We start from the raw sequence: 20,273 nt of genomic DNA, 5'->3' as shown, positions 1-20,273 counted from the left end.
TGAGTTCACCGCATAGAGTTCTTATGATACATAAGAGAGTTAACCTGGCACAGTCCTTGTCCCAGACTTGGCAAATACTCATATATATATATCCTTAAAAATTGTTGAATGAATACATGATTAAATATACTCCAACTTACACTTTATCTTCTGGCCACAGGGAACTGTATGTTTGTCCCTGAATATTCTTTCCTTGTCCTTTTTCCCCTTTTCTTAAGATGCAGACCTCCTCCAAGAAATCTTCCTTGAAGATTAGTTTCCCCAGTACCTGTGCAGACCAGTTATTGCCCTGTATGAAAATCGTCTGTTGGTTCTGTCTACCCTGTGAAATTGTCAACTTTTCAGTGTCAGAGATTTCATCTTAAGCATCTCTGTATCTTTTGCACCTGTCATAGTGACTAGCATCTAATGGGTGCCCATAAGTATGCATGTTTATAAGGATTAGGAATGAAATACACAGCTTAGGAAAGCTTCAGATGTATGAAGATGCTGGTTTACCTTTCTGTAGTGGCTGATCTACTCTTAAAAAGAAATCTTTTTATGCAGATTTCTTGGGATAAAAAATCCAATGTAACTTTTTTTAAACTTATTAAACAATTTAAAATTGTCTTCCTCTTCTGAAGAAAGTACATTCCCGAAGTAAAGGAGCAGCCCTAGGTGTCTTTGTGTGTTTAGTGGCTACCAGCTATAAAATGTTTCTGGTTGGTGAACCAGAAAATGTCCTGGAAGCCAGATGGAAAGCATCTTTGTGTTCAGGCTTCTCTCCTTAGGTTACCTCACAAAAATCTGCTTTTTTTTTTTTTTCTTAGTAGGAAAGTTCAATCTATAATTGTTGGAGATTTGCCAGTAAGCAGCTTGAGCTTTGAAGTCAGGTGAATCTTGGTGCTGTTCAATTCTTCATCGAATTAGCTGGGTAGCCTTTGTTAAATTGACAATTTATATAGCTGGAAATAGTGACCAAGAGGGTTATTTCAAGGAGCAAATTATCAAGGAAGTTAGCATCATGAAAGCAAAGATTTTTTTTTTTTTTTTTTTTTTGACAGGCAGAGTGGACAGTGAGAGAGAGACAGAGAGAAAGGTCTTCCTTTTTGCCGTTGGTTCACCCTCCAATGGCCGCCGCGGTAGCGCGCTGTGGCCGGCGCACCGCGCTGATCCGATGGCAGGAGCCAGGTGCTTCTCCTGGTTTCCCATGGGGTGCAGGGCCCAAGGACTTGGGCCATCCTCCACTGCACTCCCTGGCCACAGCAGAGAGCTGGCCTGGAAGAGGGGCAACCGATTAGCCTAGTGAGCCGCGGCGCCAGCCTAAAAGCAAAGATTTTTGTTTTGATCTTGTTCACTGCTGAATCCCCTAGTACATAGTAGATGCTTAGTAAATATTTGATGAATGAGTGAGACCTTAATAAATAGTAGGTGTTAAAAGTCCCATTTCTCTCCTTTTTAAAAAATACCACCGTGTTTTGTTAGTTCTCCTTCTCTCCTCCCATGTATAGACATTATTTTGCCAACAGTTATTCTCAGTTATTTAGATATAAATCCAGAAAGGGCTCCCTGTGGAGCTGATTAGTTTGACATAATTTCTCAGGAGGATTAATTGTTGCCAGTGATTAAGTGAGACTGGATGGTGAGAATTTTACTCAAGCATCAAGAACCTCTTATGAAAGCCAGCTTTTTTTTTTTTTTTTTGTAGATTTCCCAATGATTGGTTTAGTTTTCACATGTCCAAGACCAAAAAATTCAAGGCAATGTGCATCCTAGGTCTCTCAGCAACTCCAAACACTGTTGCTAAGCCATTAGGCAGTTTCAGATGACCTTTTAAATCAAATGCAGTTTGCTTATTATGTGGCTGTTGGGATAGCATTTTTTGTTTTACAAATAATGGAGAGTTTCCTATCTGGGTTGGGCTTGTTGAATTGGAGTAATGATAAAGGCTAAAGAATCTAGCCCCTGTATGGCTTAGTCTAAAAATTTATCTAAGACATGTTTTCCATGGGAGTTTTCCATTTTGTTCTTACTTACAACAAAGAAAGTACATCTTCGGAGTGTTTTTAAAGAATGATGTTATTCAGTTGCAGTTGAATTGATTTTTTTTTTTTTAAAGAGAAGTGTGTTGATAATGGAATGGGAATTTAAAAATGTATTTCTTGGTGGCCAGCATTGTGGCACAGCAGGTTAAGCTGAAGAATTACAAAGAGATCTTCTGTCTGCTGTTTCACTCCCCAAATGGCTGCAATGGCCAGGCTGAAGCCAGGAGCCAAGATCCTCATTGAGCTCTCCCACATGGATGCAGGGGTCCAGGCATTTGGGCAGTCTTCTGTTAGCAGGGAGCTGGATCAGAAGTGGAGCAGCCAGGAATTGAACCAGTGCTTATATGGGATACCCGTGTTGCACCCAATGATTTAACTTGCTGCGCCACAATTTCGGTTTCCTAAAATTGTAAAAATTGTGTCTTAAACATGCATACTTAATATATCTAAATGTTTAATTTCTAATGTAATTTATACATTTATCTAGAAAATGTTGATAAAATTAGTGTTCCCCCTAAATTAAAAAAAAAAGATTTATTTATTTATTTGAAGGGCAGAGTTACAGAGAGGCAGAGGCAGAGAGAGAGAAAGAGGGAGAAAGAGAGATCTTCCATCTGCTGCTTCACTCCTCAAATGGCTGCAATGGCTGGAGCTAAGCCAATCCAAAGCCAAGAGCCAGGAGCTTCTTCCAGGTCTTCCACATGGGTGCAGAGCCCAAGGAGGGACTCGAACCAGCACCCATATGGGATGCCAGCACTACAGGTGGTGGCTTTACCTGGTATGCCATAGCGCTGGTCCCTCTAACCAAACTTTTATGAGAAATGCCTTCACATCTATTTTCACACTTCATTTACCTCTAGGAGGTATTAGCACTTCTCATGCTCACAGAATAATAATTGTATTTCGTATATTGGTGTAGTATTTTGTTGTTTATACTTTATTTTCATGTATATTATTTAATTTGGCTCTAACAATATCACTGAAGGGGCATTGTTTTTCTTTAAATTTTTTTTCTATAATACACATGGTAGTTAAAGTTCATAGAGGTTTTACCGACTTGTGCAGCTAGTAAAGATATAAAACTTGGAGATGCTGACCTAGTTCATTGTTCCTCCACTACTACACACAGCTGAAGGTCATTGTAAGTGTTTATTGTCATCATTTATATCAACTCTGCTTTTCCATATAAAAAGTACTGAAGTAATTTACAACATGTTTGTAAACTTGGATATGTGTATTTATAGATCTCTGTGTAGGGTATTATATTTTGTATTCTTTCAATAAATGTTTGATTGGCTCCTACTATAAGCCAGACCTGGTTCTAAGAACTGGGGATATAGTGAGAGAGAAAAACAGAAATCCCTGCCCACATGGAGTCCTGGTTTGAGAACAAGGTAATAGTACCTCTAAACATGTTAGATGTATACAACTGTTAAGGAGAAAGAAAGAAACTGGGGAAGGAGGCTGGGAAATGTTAGGTAAGGGAAAAGGGTTCTATGTTTGGATTGGAGTGATCAAGGAAGACCCTGCTAAGGTCCTTTGAAAAGTGATCAGAGGCCGGCGCCGTGGCTTAACAGGCTAATCCTTCACCTTGCGGCGCTGGCACACCGGGTTCTAGTCCCGGTTGGGGTGCCGGATTCTATCCCGGTTGCCCCTCTTCCAGGCCAGCTCTCTGCTATGGCCCGGGAAGGCAGTGGAGGATGGCCCAAGTCCTTGGGCCCTGTACCTGCATGGGAGACCAGGAGAAGCACCTGGCTCCTGGCTTCGGATCAGCAAGATGCGCCGGCCACAGCAGCCATTGGAGGGTGAACCAACAGCAAAAAGGAAGTCACTCTCTCTCACTGTCCATTCTGCCTGTCAAAAAAAAAAAAAAAAAAAAAAGAAAAAGAAAAAGAAAAGTGATCAGGAAGAAGTAAAGGAGCTAGCCAGCCATGAGGTTGGGAGGGTAGGAATACTCCATACAGCGGAGTAGACAGGGGAAAAGCTTTGAGAGGTTAAGTGTCCCCAGAATGTGCTCCTTCAGGTAGAGTAGGGAGGTCAGTGTGGCTGGAGTACAGTTGATTGAGGGAGGGAGTCTCAGGAGATAAAAGCACAGAGGCAGCTGAAGGCCGAGATCATGCAGAGACTTGTGGGCTCTAGTTAGGATTTTGGTTTTTACTCTTAATGAGATGGGAAACCTTGTAGTGTTTTGAGCAGAGGAGTTACATCTCATTGAGATTTTAACAGGATCAAGTGGGCTGTGCTGTTGATGTTAGATTGTAGGGGGACTAGAGTAGAACCAGAGAGATCAGTTACAAGGGTCTTGCTGTCCTTCAGGCTAGAGATCATGATGACTTGGATCAGGGTGATGGCAGTAGATGTGGTGAGAACAGTCTGATTCTGGGTATATTTGAAGATAAAACTGACAGGATTTGTTGTCAGAAGTTGTGTTAAAGAGAAGATTAAGGAGTGACAACAGACTGTGGTTTGAGCAACTAAAAGGATAAAGTTGCCATTAACAGAAATTAAGATGATGGGAGGGGCTGGTTGGGAGTTGGGCAACATCAGGAGTTCAGTTTTGGATCTTCTAAGTTTGAGATGTCTCATTAGACTTCCATGTAAAAATGTCCACTAAAGAGTTGAATTTTGGTTCTGAAGTTCAAGGGAAAGGTCTTGGCTAAAGATAATATTTCATGATTGTTTGTCTATAGATTTTATGTATAGCTGAGAGTTTTATCTTGATTATGTAGATGATGGGAATAATTTCATGTATCTTATCAATGTGACCTAGAAGATTTTTTATTTCAGGCTTTGTAAATAATAATAGAAAAATGGAGAGTGTATTTTTCCCCCAAAACCTTTTATTTAAGGAATAAAAACTTCATACATTTCATAATTTCAACTTTAGTAACATGGTGATTCTTCCCACCGCACCTGCTCTCCCACCCACTCTCCCAACCCTCTTCCTCCTCTCTCTCCTATTCCCATTCTTATTTTTTTTTTTTACTAATATCTATTTTTAATTAACTTTATTGAAGTGTGTACTAAACTTATGTCAGGGCACATAGGAAAATGTTCTGTAAATGATTTCAAGTGGTATATGGATATCTGCCAAGAGATGCCACACATCTACAAAGGCAAAGTGATCTAATACTTGCCATGGGCCAGGTATTTGGATGCCAGTTTTATCCTGAGGAATCTGAGTTTTCATGAGATTACGTAGACCTGGATTGGAAGCCAGCTGTATCTGATCTCAAAGCTCATGCTCTTCTTACTCTAACCACATGCATTAAGGGTGTGTGTGCTATGATTTCCAACAGCAATCACGTACGCAGGAAATGCAGCATAGTACAAGAAAATAAGGCCTGAGTTTGAGTATCAGATGTGTCCCACTGAATGAGAAGCCAGTAAGCCTGTTTTGATGGCTGATCCTGTTTATATTATTATTATTATTTTTTAGATTTTATTTTATTTATTTGAGAGGTAAAGTTACAGACAGTGAGAGGGAGAGACAGAGAGGTCTTCCTTCCATTGGTTCACTCCCCAGATAGCTGCAACAGCCGGAGCTGCGCCAACCTGAAGCCAGGAGCCAGGAGCTTCTTCTGGGTCTCCAGAAGAAGGGAGGCTCAAGGACTTGGGCCATCTTCTGCTTTCCCGGGCTACAGCAGAGAGCTGGATTGGAAGAGGAGCAGCCGGGACTAGAACCGGCGCCCATATGTGATGCCAATGCCGCAGGCAGAGGATTAACCTACTGCACCACGGTGTGGGCCCTAATCCTATTTATATTATTTTGAAATGTGTTGTGTGAATCAGCCAAAACTAATAACCTTAACTTTAAGGCTAATGTAAAATGAGTATCTGAGTAATATCCACATTTTCCGATTCCAGATCCTGAGGACAGTTTTTTAGTTCCACCACGCTATTTCCCAAAGTACTGTACTATGTTGAATAACAACAAAAATGCAAATTTCCTTCCTTTTTTCTTTTTAAAAAAGAGTTAAGAGATACTTAACATTTTAAAATGTGGATTTTTTTTTTTTTTCTTTTACTACCTTGATAGTTGGGTCCTAGGAAAGAAGGAAACCAGCATTAATGAGGGACTTCCATGTGTCTGACACTTGTGCTTATGATATACTTCCATAGACACCCATCTGGCATAATCCTTACAACAATGTGGTGAAGTAGGCTTTGCTATCTCATTTTACAGATAGGGAAACTGAGTTAGGTAACTTGCATCACATGGCTTTTGGATGATGAATCTGGGGTGGTATTTCAGGCTTCTAAATTCCAAGTCCAAGAATAGTCTAGGTTAATTCATGAGGGCACCAACTTCAGTCTTCTTTGCATGTATTTTTTTTTCTTGCAGAAATACAGTAAAACTCTTGTTTGAAGCTCCTCTCTATATGACAAATCCTCAGATCAGATTCCCAAGTTATAAGTTTGTAAGTTAAGGTGTTATACTTAGACTAGATTTCTCTTGTCTTATGTGAGTATAGACATAAAAAATGAACTACCTTAATTTTTCTTCTTTTCCTTACTTGCAGCAATGGTGAACTAGACCCTTGGTCAGGAGGTGGAGTAACCAAAGACATCACAGACACCCTGGTTGCGATCACCATCTCAGAAGGGGCCCATCATTTAGATCTTCGAGCCAACAATGAGTATGATCCTGCGTCCGTCCTGTTAGCCCGCACCTTGGAACTCAGATACATGAAGCGATGGATCAGAGATTTCTATGACAGTTTGCAAATGCGGCACTAAGCAACATCTGATCATTTTCAGTTTCTTTTTTTATGTTCTCGTCTATCTATATTCCTGTTCATTTTGGTTTTCTATGTTTAATTGCTGTCCTTCCTTTATCATTAGAGTTAATGGGTTGAGATAGAAGAAACTGATTTCTCAGGCCCTCTCTGTTTTTGCACCACCTCCAAGGAGGGATCTCTTCATGACAGCTCTCCCACACCATCTGTGACATTCACAACTGGAACAGAATTCCTGACTGCCTTTCATAAGGGAGAGTCGCCCCCTGTTTTTCCCTGCAAGCAGGGATTTCTTGATTTTGAGGTTGAAGTCTCTTCCCCCCATTTGTTAAATTCCCAACCCATGCCCTATGAAGAAGCAGATGATAGATAAAGATGATGTAATTGCAGCTGGTAGGAAAGATGTCTGATGTCAATCCAGGAAATGAGAGCCATTTCTTGATTTAATGATTTTGAATTGTGCTATAAATAAAGAACAAGGCTGGACCTTATACCTGTGTGTTGCTTATGAAGCTTACCCCAGCAGTTGGGAATGCTGTTTGCACTGGGCTTGGCTGTTTTTGGAAAGTCTTTTAATTTTTTCTCTTCTACTTGGCAGCTTTTCGTATTCTGGGATATTTGCCACTGTGGCACTGCCAGTAAGAAATCTGGCCTTCTTCTGCTCCATTTCTCTTTGTTTCCAAGGTGAGTTTTGTGGTAATTTGGTTAAGTTCTGCCAATTTAGGAAAATGACTCTGTTTTGCCTTTTATTTCTGAGTAAGCTTTAAGCTGTGTTCACTGATGAGACCTCAGTAAGAATTCTCTAAAAATTCAGGGATCAGCTATTCAGAAAGTTGAAAGTATTTATGTTCAGCTTTTAAAAATTTGTTTTTAATTTTTTTTCTGGTGGTTATTACTGCTGTCATTAAAGCCAGAAGAGTTGGGACTCTAAGAGGCAGGTGCATGAAGACCTTTCTGTATGGCTTCCAAAAGGCAAGCTGACTGATTCTCGTAGGCTGCATATTTGACATTAATAAATAGCCGAGCTGTCCTTATTTCCAAGGGTTTGGCTGCTTTCAAGCAGAGCTTACACTGAGACCTTTCTTCAGAAGAACTTTTCTAGGATAACAAATAGGGTAGGATCAAAACCTTTCAGGGACACACACACGCACACGCACATGCACACATACACACAGAGAAGGACTCACAGTTTCTATTCTGTTGAAAGATTTCTCCTTCATTGTTTCTTTTTCTTTTCTCTCAATAATTTTCTTTTCTTCACCCAGCCTTGGGAACATTTCTGCTTCATAAAAACTGTGTTGAGCTCAATCATTTCTAAAGCACTCATTTTTTTAAAGTGCATATCTAGAATTCCTTCTTGGTTGGGAGACCGAAATCCTTCCCTGACTTTGCCTGGCATATGAGAGATACAAGAAAATCTTTGTCATGTGTTGGAAGCCTTAAGTTCTTATTGTAATGAGTTTTCCATCAAAACATGTGTTCACTTTTTTAACCTCAGCATCAGAAAACATTCTAGTGGAGTGTAAATTTAAAGATCAAAACAGTACTAGTTTTTATTTTTTGTCAATTAAGAAATTACAATATAGGGTTTATGGGCCTTTTTTTTAGCCAAAGATTTATTTATTTGAAAGGGAGAGTTACAGAGAGGCAGAGGTAGAGAGAGAGAGAGAGAGAGAGAGAGAGAGAAACTTCCATCTGCTGATTCACTTAGAGAGAGAGAGAGAGAGAGAAACTTCCATCTGCTGATTCACTCTCCAAATGGCTACAATGGCCAGGGTTGGGCCAGGCCAAAGCCAGGAGCCAGGAGCTTCCTCTGAGTCTCCCACATGCGTGCAGGGGCCCAAGCACTTGGGCTATCCTCTACTGCTTTCTCAGAGGCATTAACAGGGAGCTGGGTCGGAATAGGAGCAGCCGGGCCTCCATCCCGCACCAACATAGGATGCTGGCACTGCAGGTGGCAGCTTTACTTTTGATGGCAGGTGGCAGCTACCTTTGGCAGCTTTGCCAAAGTACCAGCTCCAGTTTGTGGACATAATAGAATATATTCTTACTGTTTGTTTTAGGATGTTTTCCTTGAAGCTATTTTTCTTGTTTAGAATCTTTAAAATACTTTGTCATTTCATTAATATTGGTTATTTGGATGAGTTGTATTTTTTTCTGAAGAAACTATTTAACCATTTGGCCAAAAAAAAAAAAGAGAGAAAGGACTATTTTTTGGCAAGTACAATTTCATACTATTCCTATGTAAATTTTGTATGGAGAGCAACCTTAACTGAAGTTGGCATAATTATGATATGCTAACATTTAATTTTTAACTAAAAATAAATTAGAATATCAAATGAGCCTTATTACTTAAAGTGTCCATCTAACCTATAGAGGGTGCTTTTCACTGGGAAAAAGAGAGAGAATTGGACTGTTTTTCATTTTCTGATTTTTGTTACTTCACTGCCTTGAGTCAGTGGGTAGAACTAAGGAAACATAGGGGACTTTCTTAGAGGACCTGTACAGCCAAGAGATTATCCAGGGGCTAGCACTATGGTGTAGCAGGTAAAGCCACTGCTTGCAATGCCAACATCCCATATGGGTGCCAGTTTGAACCCTGGCTGCTCCACTTCTGATCCAGTTCCCTGCTAATGTGCCTGGGAAAGCAGCAAAGAATGGACCAAGTACTTGGACCCTTGGACCCACCCGGGAGACCTGGAAGAAGCTCCTGACTCCTGCCTTTGGATTGGCCAAACTCTAGCCATTGTAGCCATCAGGGGAGAGAACCAGTGGATGGAAAATCTCTTTCTCTCCTTCTCTTTCTTTGTAACTCTTTCAAATAAATAAAAATCTTTTAAAAAATATTATCCTAAGGAACCAGTGTCTGAACCATCATATTAGAGGGTGAAGCCTCAGAAATCCAGCCTGATCCTATCCTTTTGTAAGGGATGACATACAGAACAGACAGAAGGAACTAGTTGAGATCTCAGACATTGTTTTTGGTAGAACTGGGGCTTGAATCCAGAATTTTTCTTTCTTTGCTTTCTTTTATAAGCACTTTGGGTGTAGCTTCATCTTTGTTTGGATTCAAGAAACAAACCCCCCTAAACCAGCTTTAACAAAAGGGAATTTATTGAAGCCATGCAAGAAGAGCAGAACTTGGGTAATTAAGAATCACAAGGGAATGAAACCAGGATCTGGAACACCATCAGAAAGTCAAATTGCTAAATTCAGTAGGTGAGATTTGCTCCTCAGGTGTTGTAGTTTGGCTAGCAGGCTACACTTTTAGAACCACTGGTTGAAAGAATTCTCAACTTAAATTTCTTCATACAGGACCTACCCCTTCAGTTCACCATATACTTGTACTGTATAACCCATCTGAGTTTGGCAGCCTAAGGCTTTGTTTCCCATAATGCTTCATCACTGCAAACCAGCTTCCTCTTCTCTACTCTTCTTACAGGGCCATGACTTTCCAGAATGGTGTCCTCAACCCCTTAAGGCTACACCACCTTACATGACCTCACCTGTCAAATGATTAGAGAAGGGCAGGACTATAAAGACATGATTGCAGAGAAACAGTTCTTAGCATGGAGGGCAAGAAATTCAGGTAACTCAGTCACACAATATCTGTTACACAGTATTTCATGGGACATAGGTGTCCAACAAAATGTCAACAACTTATGTAGTAGAAAGTTCACACAGTTGGGCAAGCTTGAAAAGTTATAGGATATAATTAAATAATTGTTTTTGACATTGTCTGTCAATATGCATTGTCTCTGTCCAAAATGACAATGGAGAATGTAACTTTTCTTAACAATGCATCTATTGGCATAAGGTATTTTTCTAGAACCTAAAAAATACAATTACAAAAAAGTAAACAGAGTACCTGTTACTGTAAGGTTTAGATTCTAGTGGAACAAAGACATGAAATGTCAAGTTATGAGGTGAACTGTTACAATTATAAGGACTATGAGGACTAGGGACTATTAGGTTAAGACATTTAGCAAGGAAACAGAGCTAGTCTGGGGGAATAAGATAATGCTCTTTTAAAAAATATTTATTTTTATTCATTTGAAAGGTAGTATTGCAGAGAGGGTGAGACACATAGACAGAGATTTTCCAATGGCTGATTCATGCCCCAAATGGCCACAATGGCTGGGGCTGTGTCAGGCTGAAGCCAGGAGCCAGAGCTTCTTTCAGATCTCCTAGTTGGGTACATGGGCCCAGGCACTTGAACCATCATGTACTGCTTTCTCAGGTGCATTAGCAGGGAGCTGGATTGAAAAAGGAGCAGCCATGTTTCAAATCTATGCCATAATGCTTGCCCCCTAGAATGCTGTTTTTATTTTATTTTATTATAAATATTTATTTATTTGAGAGGTAGAGTTACAGATAGTAAGGGGAGACAGAGAGAAAGGTCTTCCTTCTGTTGGTTCACTCTCCAAATGGCTGCAATGGCCGGAGCTATGCCGATCCGAAGCCAGGAACCAGGTGCTTCTTCCTGGTCTCCCATGTGGGTGCAGGGGCCCAAGCACTTAGGCCATCTTCTACTGCATTCCCAGGCCACAGCAGAGAGCTGGATTGGAAGAGGAGCAGCCGGGACTAGAACCGTCACCCATATGGGATTCCAGCACCGCAGGCGGAGGATTAACCTCCTGCGCCACAGTGCCGGCCCCTAGAATGCTGTTTTTAGATGTGACATTTTAGCTATGATCTACATTATGGTTGAATGGGACCTATTCTAGGAAGAAGAGTGGAGAAAATGACATGCAAAAGCCTTGAGTGTAGCGTATTCAAAGAACTGAAGATCACTTTACTGATATTGAAGCAGAGAACCACAGAAAAAGTGACATAAGATAAATTTGGAGATATGAGCAGTAGGAATGATAAAGAATCATTGTAGGGAATCAGAAACCATTGATGGGCCTTATTCAGGGAGTGACATGAACAGATTTTCATTTAAAAGGATCTCTCTGGCAACAGAGTATGCATTGCAGCAGCAAGCAAATAATGTTAAAAGACTGCTATTGCTATGTTACCAATAAGACAAGCTTTGACTACAGTGGTTGAGATGGAGAAGTGGATGAGTTTGAGAGAGATGTAGTAAGGAAAGAATGGGATTTGGTGATGAGTTCCGAATGAGACATGAGATGCACAGGTGTCAAGGATGGTGATTTCTGGTTTGTGCACTTGGATAGTGGGTAGATGGTGGTGTCATTCACAGGAGAGGGAACAGGTTTGGCAGGAATATTAGTAGTTTAGTTCTACTTTCTCACGATGAGTTTATGCATTTTTGAATAATGAAGTGGAGCTAGCTGTCAAATAGGGCTATTGGATGTAAAGGTCTGTAACTCGGTTTGGGCTGCAGAGTCATGCTGAGTAATAATGAAAGCATGACTCAGGGAGCTGTGATTATTTTGCTTGAGAAACATGAGAAACATACTTCAAGAGTTGATATTATGTACTTTCTACCATGATTCTTTTAAAAAAATCCTGAAACATTCTAATTCTCCTGTGCATGATTCCAGTAATGCAACCCACCACTTGAGCCTTTGTACAGCCTTTCCTTAAATTGGGATCTACCTCTTTGAACACATTTCCCGTTCTTAACGCTGCTCTTCACTTTCCAAATACCCTGCATTTCAGCCAAACCAAACTTCTCATCATTTTTTTTTTGTTTGTTTGTTTAAGATTGATTTATTTATTTGAAAGGCAGAGAGAGAGAGAGAGAGTCTTTCATCTACTGTTTCACTCCCCAATTGGCCACATGGCCGGAGCTGAGCCAATCCAAAGCCAGGAGCCTCTTCTGGGTCTCCCACGCGGGGTGCAGGGGCCCCAAGGACTTGGGCCATTTTCTGCTGCTTTCCCAGGCCATAGCAGAGAGCTGGATAGGAAGTGGAGCAGCCGGGACTTGAACCAGAACCCATAAGGGATGCTGGCATTGCAAGCGGTGGCTTTACTCGCTATGCCACAGTGCCTGGCACCAGCAATATTTTTTCAGTTGCAAATTTCTTTGCATCTTTTAAAGCTGACATCAATTTGTTTACTTCCTCTGTAAAGTCTTCCCCGGTTTTCCTAAAGGAAGCCTGCTCTCTTAGAATCAGGTTAGCTAGGATGTCATGGGAATTGTCTGTCTTCTCCAGCACCTTAAGTGGTTCCTGACCACTTCTGATTCAGTACATATACCGTAGGCTGTGATATTTTTCTGAGTGTTCTCACCTTTTAAGGAAAACCAGCCTGTTGGAGGCAAGGACTGTGCTTTATTCTTTCTAGTAACAAGTACCTAGCATGGGTCCTGGCAGCCAGGCCTCACTAGGCCCTCTGTACATTTCATGGTGGAAAGACCAAGATTTTTACTCATCTTTTTGCATAGCCAAGCACCATTCGCAGCTCTGGTGTGCTCATGCAATCTCCTGTCATCAGCTTCTTTAGTTTGGAGAGGGGATCTGTTAGCATTCAGAACCTCTGGAGCTCTGACTTATATTCACTTCAACTGCAAGTGCACCTGGCTGTCTTCCACTTGATTTGCCTGGTACTCTTTGTCATGAGAGCTGAAACAACACTGACTAAAAACAGAACCCTTCAGTGGGTCAAGGTAAGGGCTAGTTACAATAGATTTTGTTACTTTTGGTAATGGAAGGATAGGGGCTGGCACTGTGGCATAGTGGGTTAAGCTGCTGCTTGCAGAGCCTGCATCCTATATGGGCGTTGGTTCAATTCCTGGCTGCTGATCCGCCTCTGATCCACTTCTGATCCACCTCCCTGCTAATGCACCTGGGAAAATAGTGGAAGATGGCCCAAATGCTTGGGCCCCTGTACCCACGTGGGAGACTTACATGAAGCTTCTGGCTCCTGGCTTCACTGGCCCAGCCCTGGCTGTTAAGGCCATTTGGAGGAGTGAATTAGTGGGTGTAAGATCTCTCTCTAACTCTGCCTTTCAAATAAAATAAATCTTAAAAAAAAAATAAATAACTGAAGGATAGAAGTTGACAGTAGCAGAGCTGGAAAGCAATCTTGGGGTGATCTGGCTCAGTGGGTGTTTTAACATGGCTAACATCTTGGGGGCTGATGCTGTGGCATAGCAGGTGAAGCCTCTGCCTGTGGTGCCGACATCTCATATGGATACTGGTTCAAGTCCTTGCTGCTCCGCTTCCCATCCAGCTCCCTGCTGGTGGCCTGGGAAAGCAGCAGAAGATGGTCTATGTACTTGGGCCCCTGCACCCATGTGAGAGACCCAGAAGGAGCTGCTGTTTCCTGGTTTTGGGTTGGCCCAGCCCTGACCATTGTGGCCATTTGGAGAGTGAACCAGTGGATGGAAGATTTCTCTGTCTTTCTGCCTCTTGTTCTATGTAACTCTGCTTTTCCAGTAAATAAATAAATAATTTTTAAAAGATTAAATAAATAAATATTTAAAAGAATGGCTAACATCTTTAACAACAGTTCAGGGCTAGAGTGTGAAAGTTACTTGCCCTAATTCATATAGCTCAACACATTTATCATTATATTTATTTTTGGCACATTTAATTCTGAAAAAAATTTAGGTGGTCTAACGATATACATTAAACACAGCACAAGTCGGAGGAATGGAAACCATAAAACAACATTTATCAAATAAATTCCACAGAATGCTGCTAAGGCCAAATATAAGCAAGTGTTACATGATAATTAGTAGGTATTCAGAAATTTGAGGTGCAGATGTTTGGCAAAGTAGTTAAGATGCCATTTGGGACACCCACATCTCATATCAAAGTACCTGGAGTCAAGTCTCAGTTCTACTTCTAATTCCAGCTTGCTGCTAAGGTGCCCACTGGGAGATAGCCATGATAGCTCAAGTGTCTGCCACTGCTGTGATTTCAGTGAGACCCAGGCTGTTGTAGACATTTAGGATGTGAACCAGAGGATAGAAGATTTCTCTGTTTCTTTCTCTCTACCTTTCAAATCAATAAAAATTCAAAATGTTTGGATATGATTAAATCAATTTTAAACATGTTATCTTTACTACATAATCCTTCAAACCTTAAATATTGTAAGTGCATTGTGAATCAGCAAGACTGCAACATCTGAGGCTGGCGTTGTGGCACAGCAGATTAAGCTGCTGCTTGCGATGCCAGCATCCCACATCAGAGTGCCAGTTCAAGTGCTGGCTGCTCCGCTTCTGATGTAGCTGCTTGCTCATGCACCTGGGAAGCAGCAGGTGATGGCCTAAGTATCTGGACCCCTGTCACCCATGTGGGAGACCCAAATGGCTCCTGGCTTCAGTCTGGCTCAGCCCTGGCTGTTTTGACCATTTGGGGAAAGAACTCATGGATGGAATATCTCTTTTTCCATCTTTCCCTTTCTCTGCCACTCTGCCTTTGAAATAAATAAAATAAATTTCAAAAAAAGTTTGCAATATTTCCCAAATTTATTTTACCTGGCCCTCTTTTTTTCACTAGTGCTTTGCCAAACAATTCCTGGGAAATGCTGCCATGGAATTCTATATATTTCCTGGAGATGAGGCCAAAAAAATTTGGCTTTTAGTTTTCTGGCACAAAACAGTGAGTCAAACAGTTCACACTGTGCATACAATAAAAACAGATCAATCCATCTGGAGAATCCCACACGAGAATTTCCAAGACGAGCCCTAGAAAGGGGGAAAGTGATGGGATAAAGGAGATCTTCAGTTTTTCAACATGTATTGCAAAGTTTCACTGAATTCATCCTTATATTCTCCTTGGTATAGATGAATGTCATAACACCAGAGATAAATTAGTCTTTAATAAACTGAGGAAATATATTACAGTGATACTGTGTGTTTTTTTTTTTTTTTTCTGATCTGGCTTAATCTAGAATTAGACTGTACTGTGTAGGAACATTCTCAGATATCATTTTTCTGGGTAAGTGTTTCTTTGCCAGTTTAAATGCTTTGTAGATAGTTGAACAGGAGAAAAAAATGATGTTTGCTAACAAAGCAAGTAACTTTAAACAAACAAACAAACAAACAAACAAAAAGCGCAGACACCTGAGTATACCATCACCCTACTTGGCTAGGTGAGCTTGGGGACCAATGATAACTAATAAGTCCTGCAGAAGCAGAACCAAGAAAAGGAACCAAGAGCTTCTCCCACCGCAGAGATGTAGGCATCTGTTGCCAAACTTCCTCTGTTGTGTTGGGGAATAGTTTTAACTGTTTTCTTTATTTTGAAACTCCTGAAATGCAGACGTTTGTAGCCAAAGGTTTACAAAAAACTATTTAACAATACTATCAGTTAGGTATGCTGTGATCTGGAGTATGTACAGTAACTGTCCTTGAATAAATTCACTGAAGTGGAAGAAGACAAATGATTCAAAAAGTTTATAAACAATAACAATATTTATGTGCTATAGTATGACATTTCAACATGTGTATACAATGTATACTGACCAAATCAGGGTAATTATTTCCCCTTCTGCAACATTTCTTTATAAATGTAGCCTTGGAATTATTTTCTTTTATTTGCTCATAAAATATATAATAGATTATTGTGACCTATCATCATCCCACTGTGCTGTGTAACACAAGATCTAGTTCTCTTCATCTGACTCTGATTTAGTACTTACTATCCAAACTTCTATTCCTGCTACCTCTCCCAGCCTTTAGTAATCACTATTCTGTGATCAGACTGAGTTTTTATTTTTATTTTTTAAGCCTCCACATTCAAGAGACAACATGTAGTATTTGTCTTTCTGTGTTTGGAAAAGCCAACTGATTTGATAAATAACTCCCTTCTCTCTTGGTCAAAATGCTATCTGAAATAGGATTATTACTGTTTCAGAATATCACTTACAGTTGACATTTCCTATTACCATGGTGTCAACTTGTTTGGTTAATCTACCTGCCTTTGGAATGATGGGTGATGGAATATAAACAGTAAAATATTCACCTGCTTATCTTTAACAAAAGTGTGGTCAGAATTTTACCATTTCTTTTTTTAAAATTTTTAAGTATATATATGTATTTTTCATTTGAAAGGCAGAGTTACAGAGAGGCAGAGGCAGAGAGAGAAAGAGAGAGAGAGAGAGGGTCTTCCATCTGCTGGTTCACTCCCCAAATGGTCGCAATGGCTGGAGATGGGCTGATCCGAAGCTAAGAGCCAGGAGCTTCTTCCGAGTCTCCCATGTGGGTGCAAGGGCCCAAGCCCATGGGCATCTTCCGGGGCTTTCCCAGGCCATAGCAGAGAGCTGGATTGGAGGTGGAGCAGCCGGGACTCTAACGGGATGCTGGCACTGCAGGTGGTGGCTTTACCTGCCACAGTGCTAGCCCCCAGATTCTACCATTTCTTGGCTTCTTTTCTGATGCCACAAAATGTTTACTTGCAGGAGTTTGCTCTCTGTAGCTGGTGGCAATTTTGCCTCTTAGGAGATATTTGGCAATATTGGGGATGTTTTTGGTGGTCACGACTTGGGTTGGTAGTTTGCCACTAGCATCCCTGATTCAGACTAGGGATGCTGTTCACCATCCTACAACACAGGACAGCCCCCTGTGTTAGTCTGTTTTCTGTTGCTTTAACTTAATTTCTGAAACTGGATAATTTGCAAAGAAAAGAGGTTTATTTAGTTAATGGTTTATTTAACTTACCTTAACACAAAGTTTCCAAGATTGGATGACCATGTCCATTTAGCCTTCAGTGAGGGCTGCCTTGGCTGTGTCACAACATGGTAGATGACATCAGGGTGAGAGCATGTACAGGAATGAGAGGTCACATGGCAAGGCAAATGGAAGTGATTCAGGGGCCAAGCTATAATAATACACTCTTGAAGAACTAACTAGGATACTTCAAGAGCTACATTTAATCCCTTCTGAGGTGGTGCTCCCATGATCTGATTACCTTGAGCTAGGCCCCACATTTTCAAGGTTCCAACACTGCTATGTGAGGACCAAGCCTTTAGCACATGAACTGCTGTGGGACAAACCACATCCAAACCATAGTACCCCTATAACAAGGAAGTATATGACTCCAAATGGCAATAATATTGGTACTAAATGAGTTTAATCTAAATCTCCATTGTAATTTAAGGTCTTTTCCTCAAGTTTTACCTCAAAAAGAAGATGAAAACACTGATTGTAAATTTAATTCATTGAGTAGGTTTACACTTTACCTTCTTTTTTTTTTTTTAATAGATGAACACAAAAATATCTCTATTTTATTTTTCTGTTAATTTTCCCCAGAGAAAGCACATTCAACAAAATCCTTAGTCTTGTTTCTTTGGGTAGAAGTCTAAACATTTGTTATCAACAGAATGGAAAAAAAATAACAACAACAACAAAGAATGGAAACAAGGGGATGCAGCTCAATGCTTAGCAGGAAGCTCCGGGCGGAGTCGGGCTGGGATCCAGCTCCCAGAAGGCGCTAGGGCCCAGTTAATCTCTAGAGACACAGTTTTGTTGTTTCGTTGTTTTAAAATCATGTTTTGGTTTTCCCTTGCTTTTTCCAGATAAGACCTTGGTGAGTAGCTTTTGAGTATCCACTACCCACATACACATATTCTTCATTTGCCACATCCCCTTGTTTACACTTTACCTTCTAAATAGCACATTATCAGTATGTATAGTATGGATCTCCTCCACTCTAAAATTTAATAATCTACATTTTGCAGAATGAATCTTAGATTATTTTCTCTTGTGCTGAATAACTCCAACTGTTTGGATTGCTTTTTCACTTATCATTTGTTCATTCAAACATTTATTCAGCAGCAACTCTGGGCAGTGTTAAGGAGTAAGAATTGAAAGGTAAAGTCCGGTATTCTTAAGGATCTCAAGGTTAATGGGATAAGACAGTCACAATGTCAGATGACTAAGTACATTGGGCTAAGAATTTGTATTGCATTCAGGATGCTGTGGAAGCATGAAAGTAGAAGTGATGAATTCATCCTGAAGGTCTGGGAAAGGCTTTAAAGGAGAAGTAACAATTAAACTGGGATAGGTGTTTTGGGGGGAAAGGCAGTAAAAGAATTATTCATGGAAAAATATGAAGCACTCATGTGCCAATTGTTAGACACCAATCATGTTATTATGAAAAGAAGAGCCAGATATAGCTTCTGTCATTATGGGAGGGGAAAAAGCCTGAATACCCTCCCATTTAATGCTTATATCAAACTTTAGATCTCACAACTCTTTTGCCTCCCACTTATCATTTGAGTGCTTCAGCACTCCTAGGTGGGAGGAAAGATATTATCTCCATTTTACAAAGGAGGACCATGAAGTTAAGAAAAATGAAATGACTCCTTTCTACATCAACTATGGCCACAGATCTATTAAGTGGCAGTTGTGTGATTCCAAATCGTGAGCTTTTTCATCCTGGTTCCAAATGCAATTTTCTGTAATGGAGAGGCATACACACCTCTTTCTATCTGCTCCTCACTCTGTTGTCTTCATCTGTCTTTTTTTTTTTTTTTTTTTTTGCTGGCCTCAATGTTAAAGGAATTTTCCAGTTTCCCTAATCCTAATTGCAAAGAGGCTGACAAGGAAGGAGTGAGGGTTGCTGTCCAGTCACTACTCATTTGCAAAATTTCTACCTCGATCTAAAAATTTTTAGGAATAAGGAAAACTGAGATGTGGGCCAGAAAAATCCCTTTTGTTTGTCTTGGTTTTTGATAATGTATGCAACCTCTCTGGGTGGTTTAAGCGGTTTAGGTACTTTCTATAAAAGGGATCTTTTAATGACAAAACTAATGTGATTATCTGAGTGAGTGTGAGAGGCGTATTCAAGGCTTAAAGAAAATCTGTTAGAATAGCTGAATGTATCGGCTTAATCCTTTCTCTAATGTAGCTGAACAATGCTCTGGGAAGCCATTGGTCCGGTCTTTCTCCTAGTAAATGCCTGTCTCCAGAGGTAGGGACTGTGTGCAGCTTTTGATACCCTTACACTTCACCTTCTCAGCTACACAGAAGCACAGGAAAAGCCTGGAGTAGTCCAAAGCATTCACAGAAAGCAGTGTTTCCCCTGAATGCTGAGGGTAAAACATGCAGTAAGTGGCATATTTTCTTGCATCCTGAAGAGCCAGGGCTGTGGTCATCCTTGAACAGCATCTCAGAGAAGGGCCCCATTGCCGGTTCCTGCTTTCATTATGTGCTAGGTGACGGATTGCTGATGGACATTTAAAATCTTACACTTGAGTTTTCAGAATGGCGTACACACTTCTCCTTTGGCAGGGGTAGGTGGGTAAGGGAAGTGTAAGGGAGAAAAGTGATACAGATTTGAATTCTGCAAACTTCTCTATGTCTTTGAGCCAAAGGTAAATCTCTCTGAACCTCTGTTTTTTCATTTGTGAATGAGAGGTAACAATGCCTACATTCATTGTGAGAATCAAAGTGAAAATGAGAACCTATAAGTGAAATTATAGCCAATCTGGAACATTACTACTACATAATATGTCTTATGATTTCATTTTTATTTTACTTTATTTAAAGTTTTATGTTCTTGTTCTTTTAAGAATATCCTTCTTTTTCTTTTCTTTTTTTCTTTTTTTTTTTGAAAGAGTGGATAGTGAGAGAGAGAGAGACAGAGAG

At 40.4% G+C, this 20,273-nt stretch overlaps 1 protein-coding gene across 2 annotated transcripts in view; it reads left to right on the top strand.

Annotated features, from left to right (window-relative positions):
* The window catches only part of PRCP (prolylcarboxypeptidase), a 76,588-nt gene extending 69,322 nt beyond the window's left edge, over positions 1 to 7,266 (top strand). For both annotated transcript variants that reach the window (XM_062196782.1, XM_062196783.1), the window contains exon 9: positions 6,548 to 7,266. In XM_062196782.1, coding sequence (XP_062052766.1) covers positions 6,548 to 6,764 — 217 coding nt within the window. In that variant the 3' untranslated portion in view covers positions 6,765 to 7,266. The remainder of the gene's footprint in view (positions 1 to 6,547) is intronic.
* Positions 7,267 to 20,273: the final 13,007 nt, after the last annotated feature.

This window comes from Lepus europaeus, chromosome 7 (genome assembly GCF_033115175.1).
Source record: "Lepus europaeus isolate LE1 chromosome 7, mLepTim1.pri, whole genome shotgun sequence".
Classification (NCBI taxonomy): domain Eukaryota; kingdom Metazoa; phylum Chordata; class Mammalia; order Lagomorpha; family Leporidae; genus Lepus; species Lepus europaeus.
This window is presented reverse-complemented; position numbering and strand designations above follow the sequence as displayed.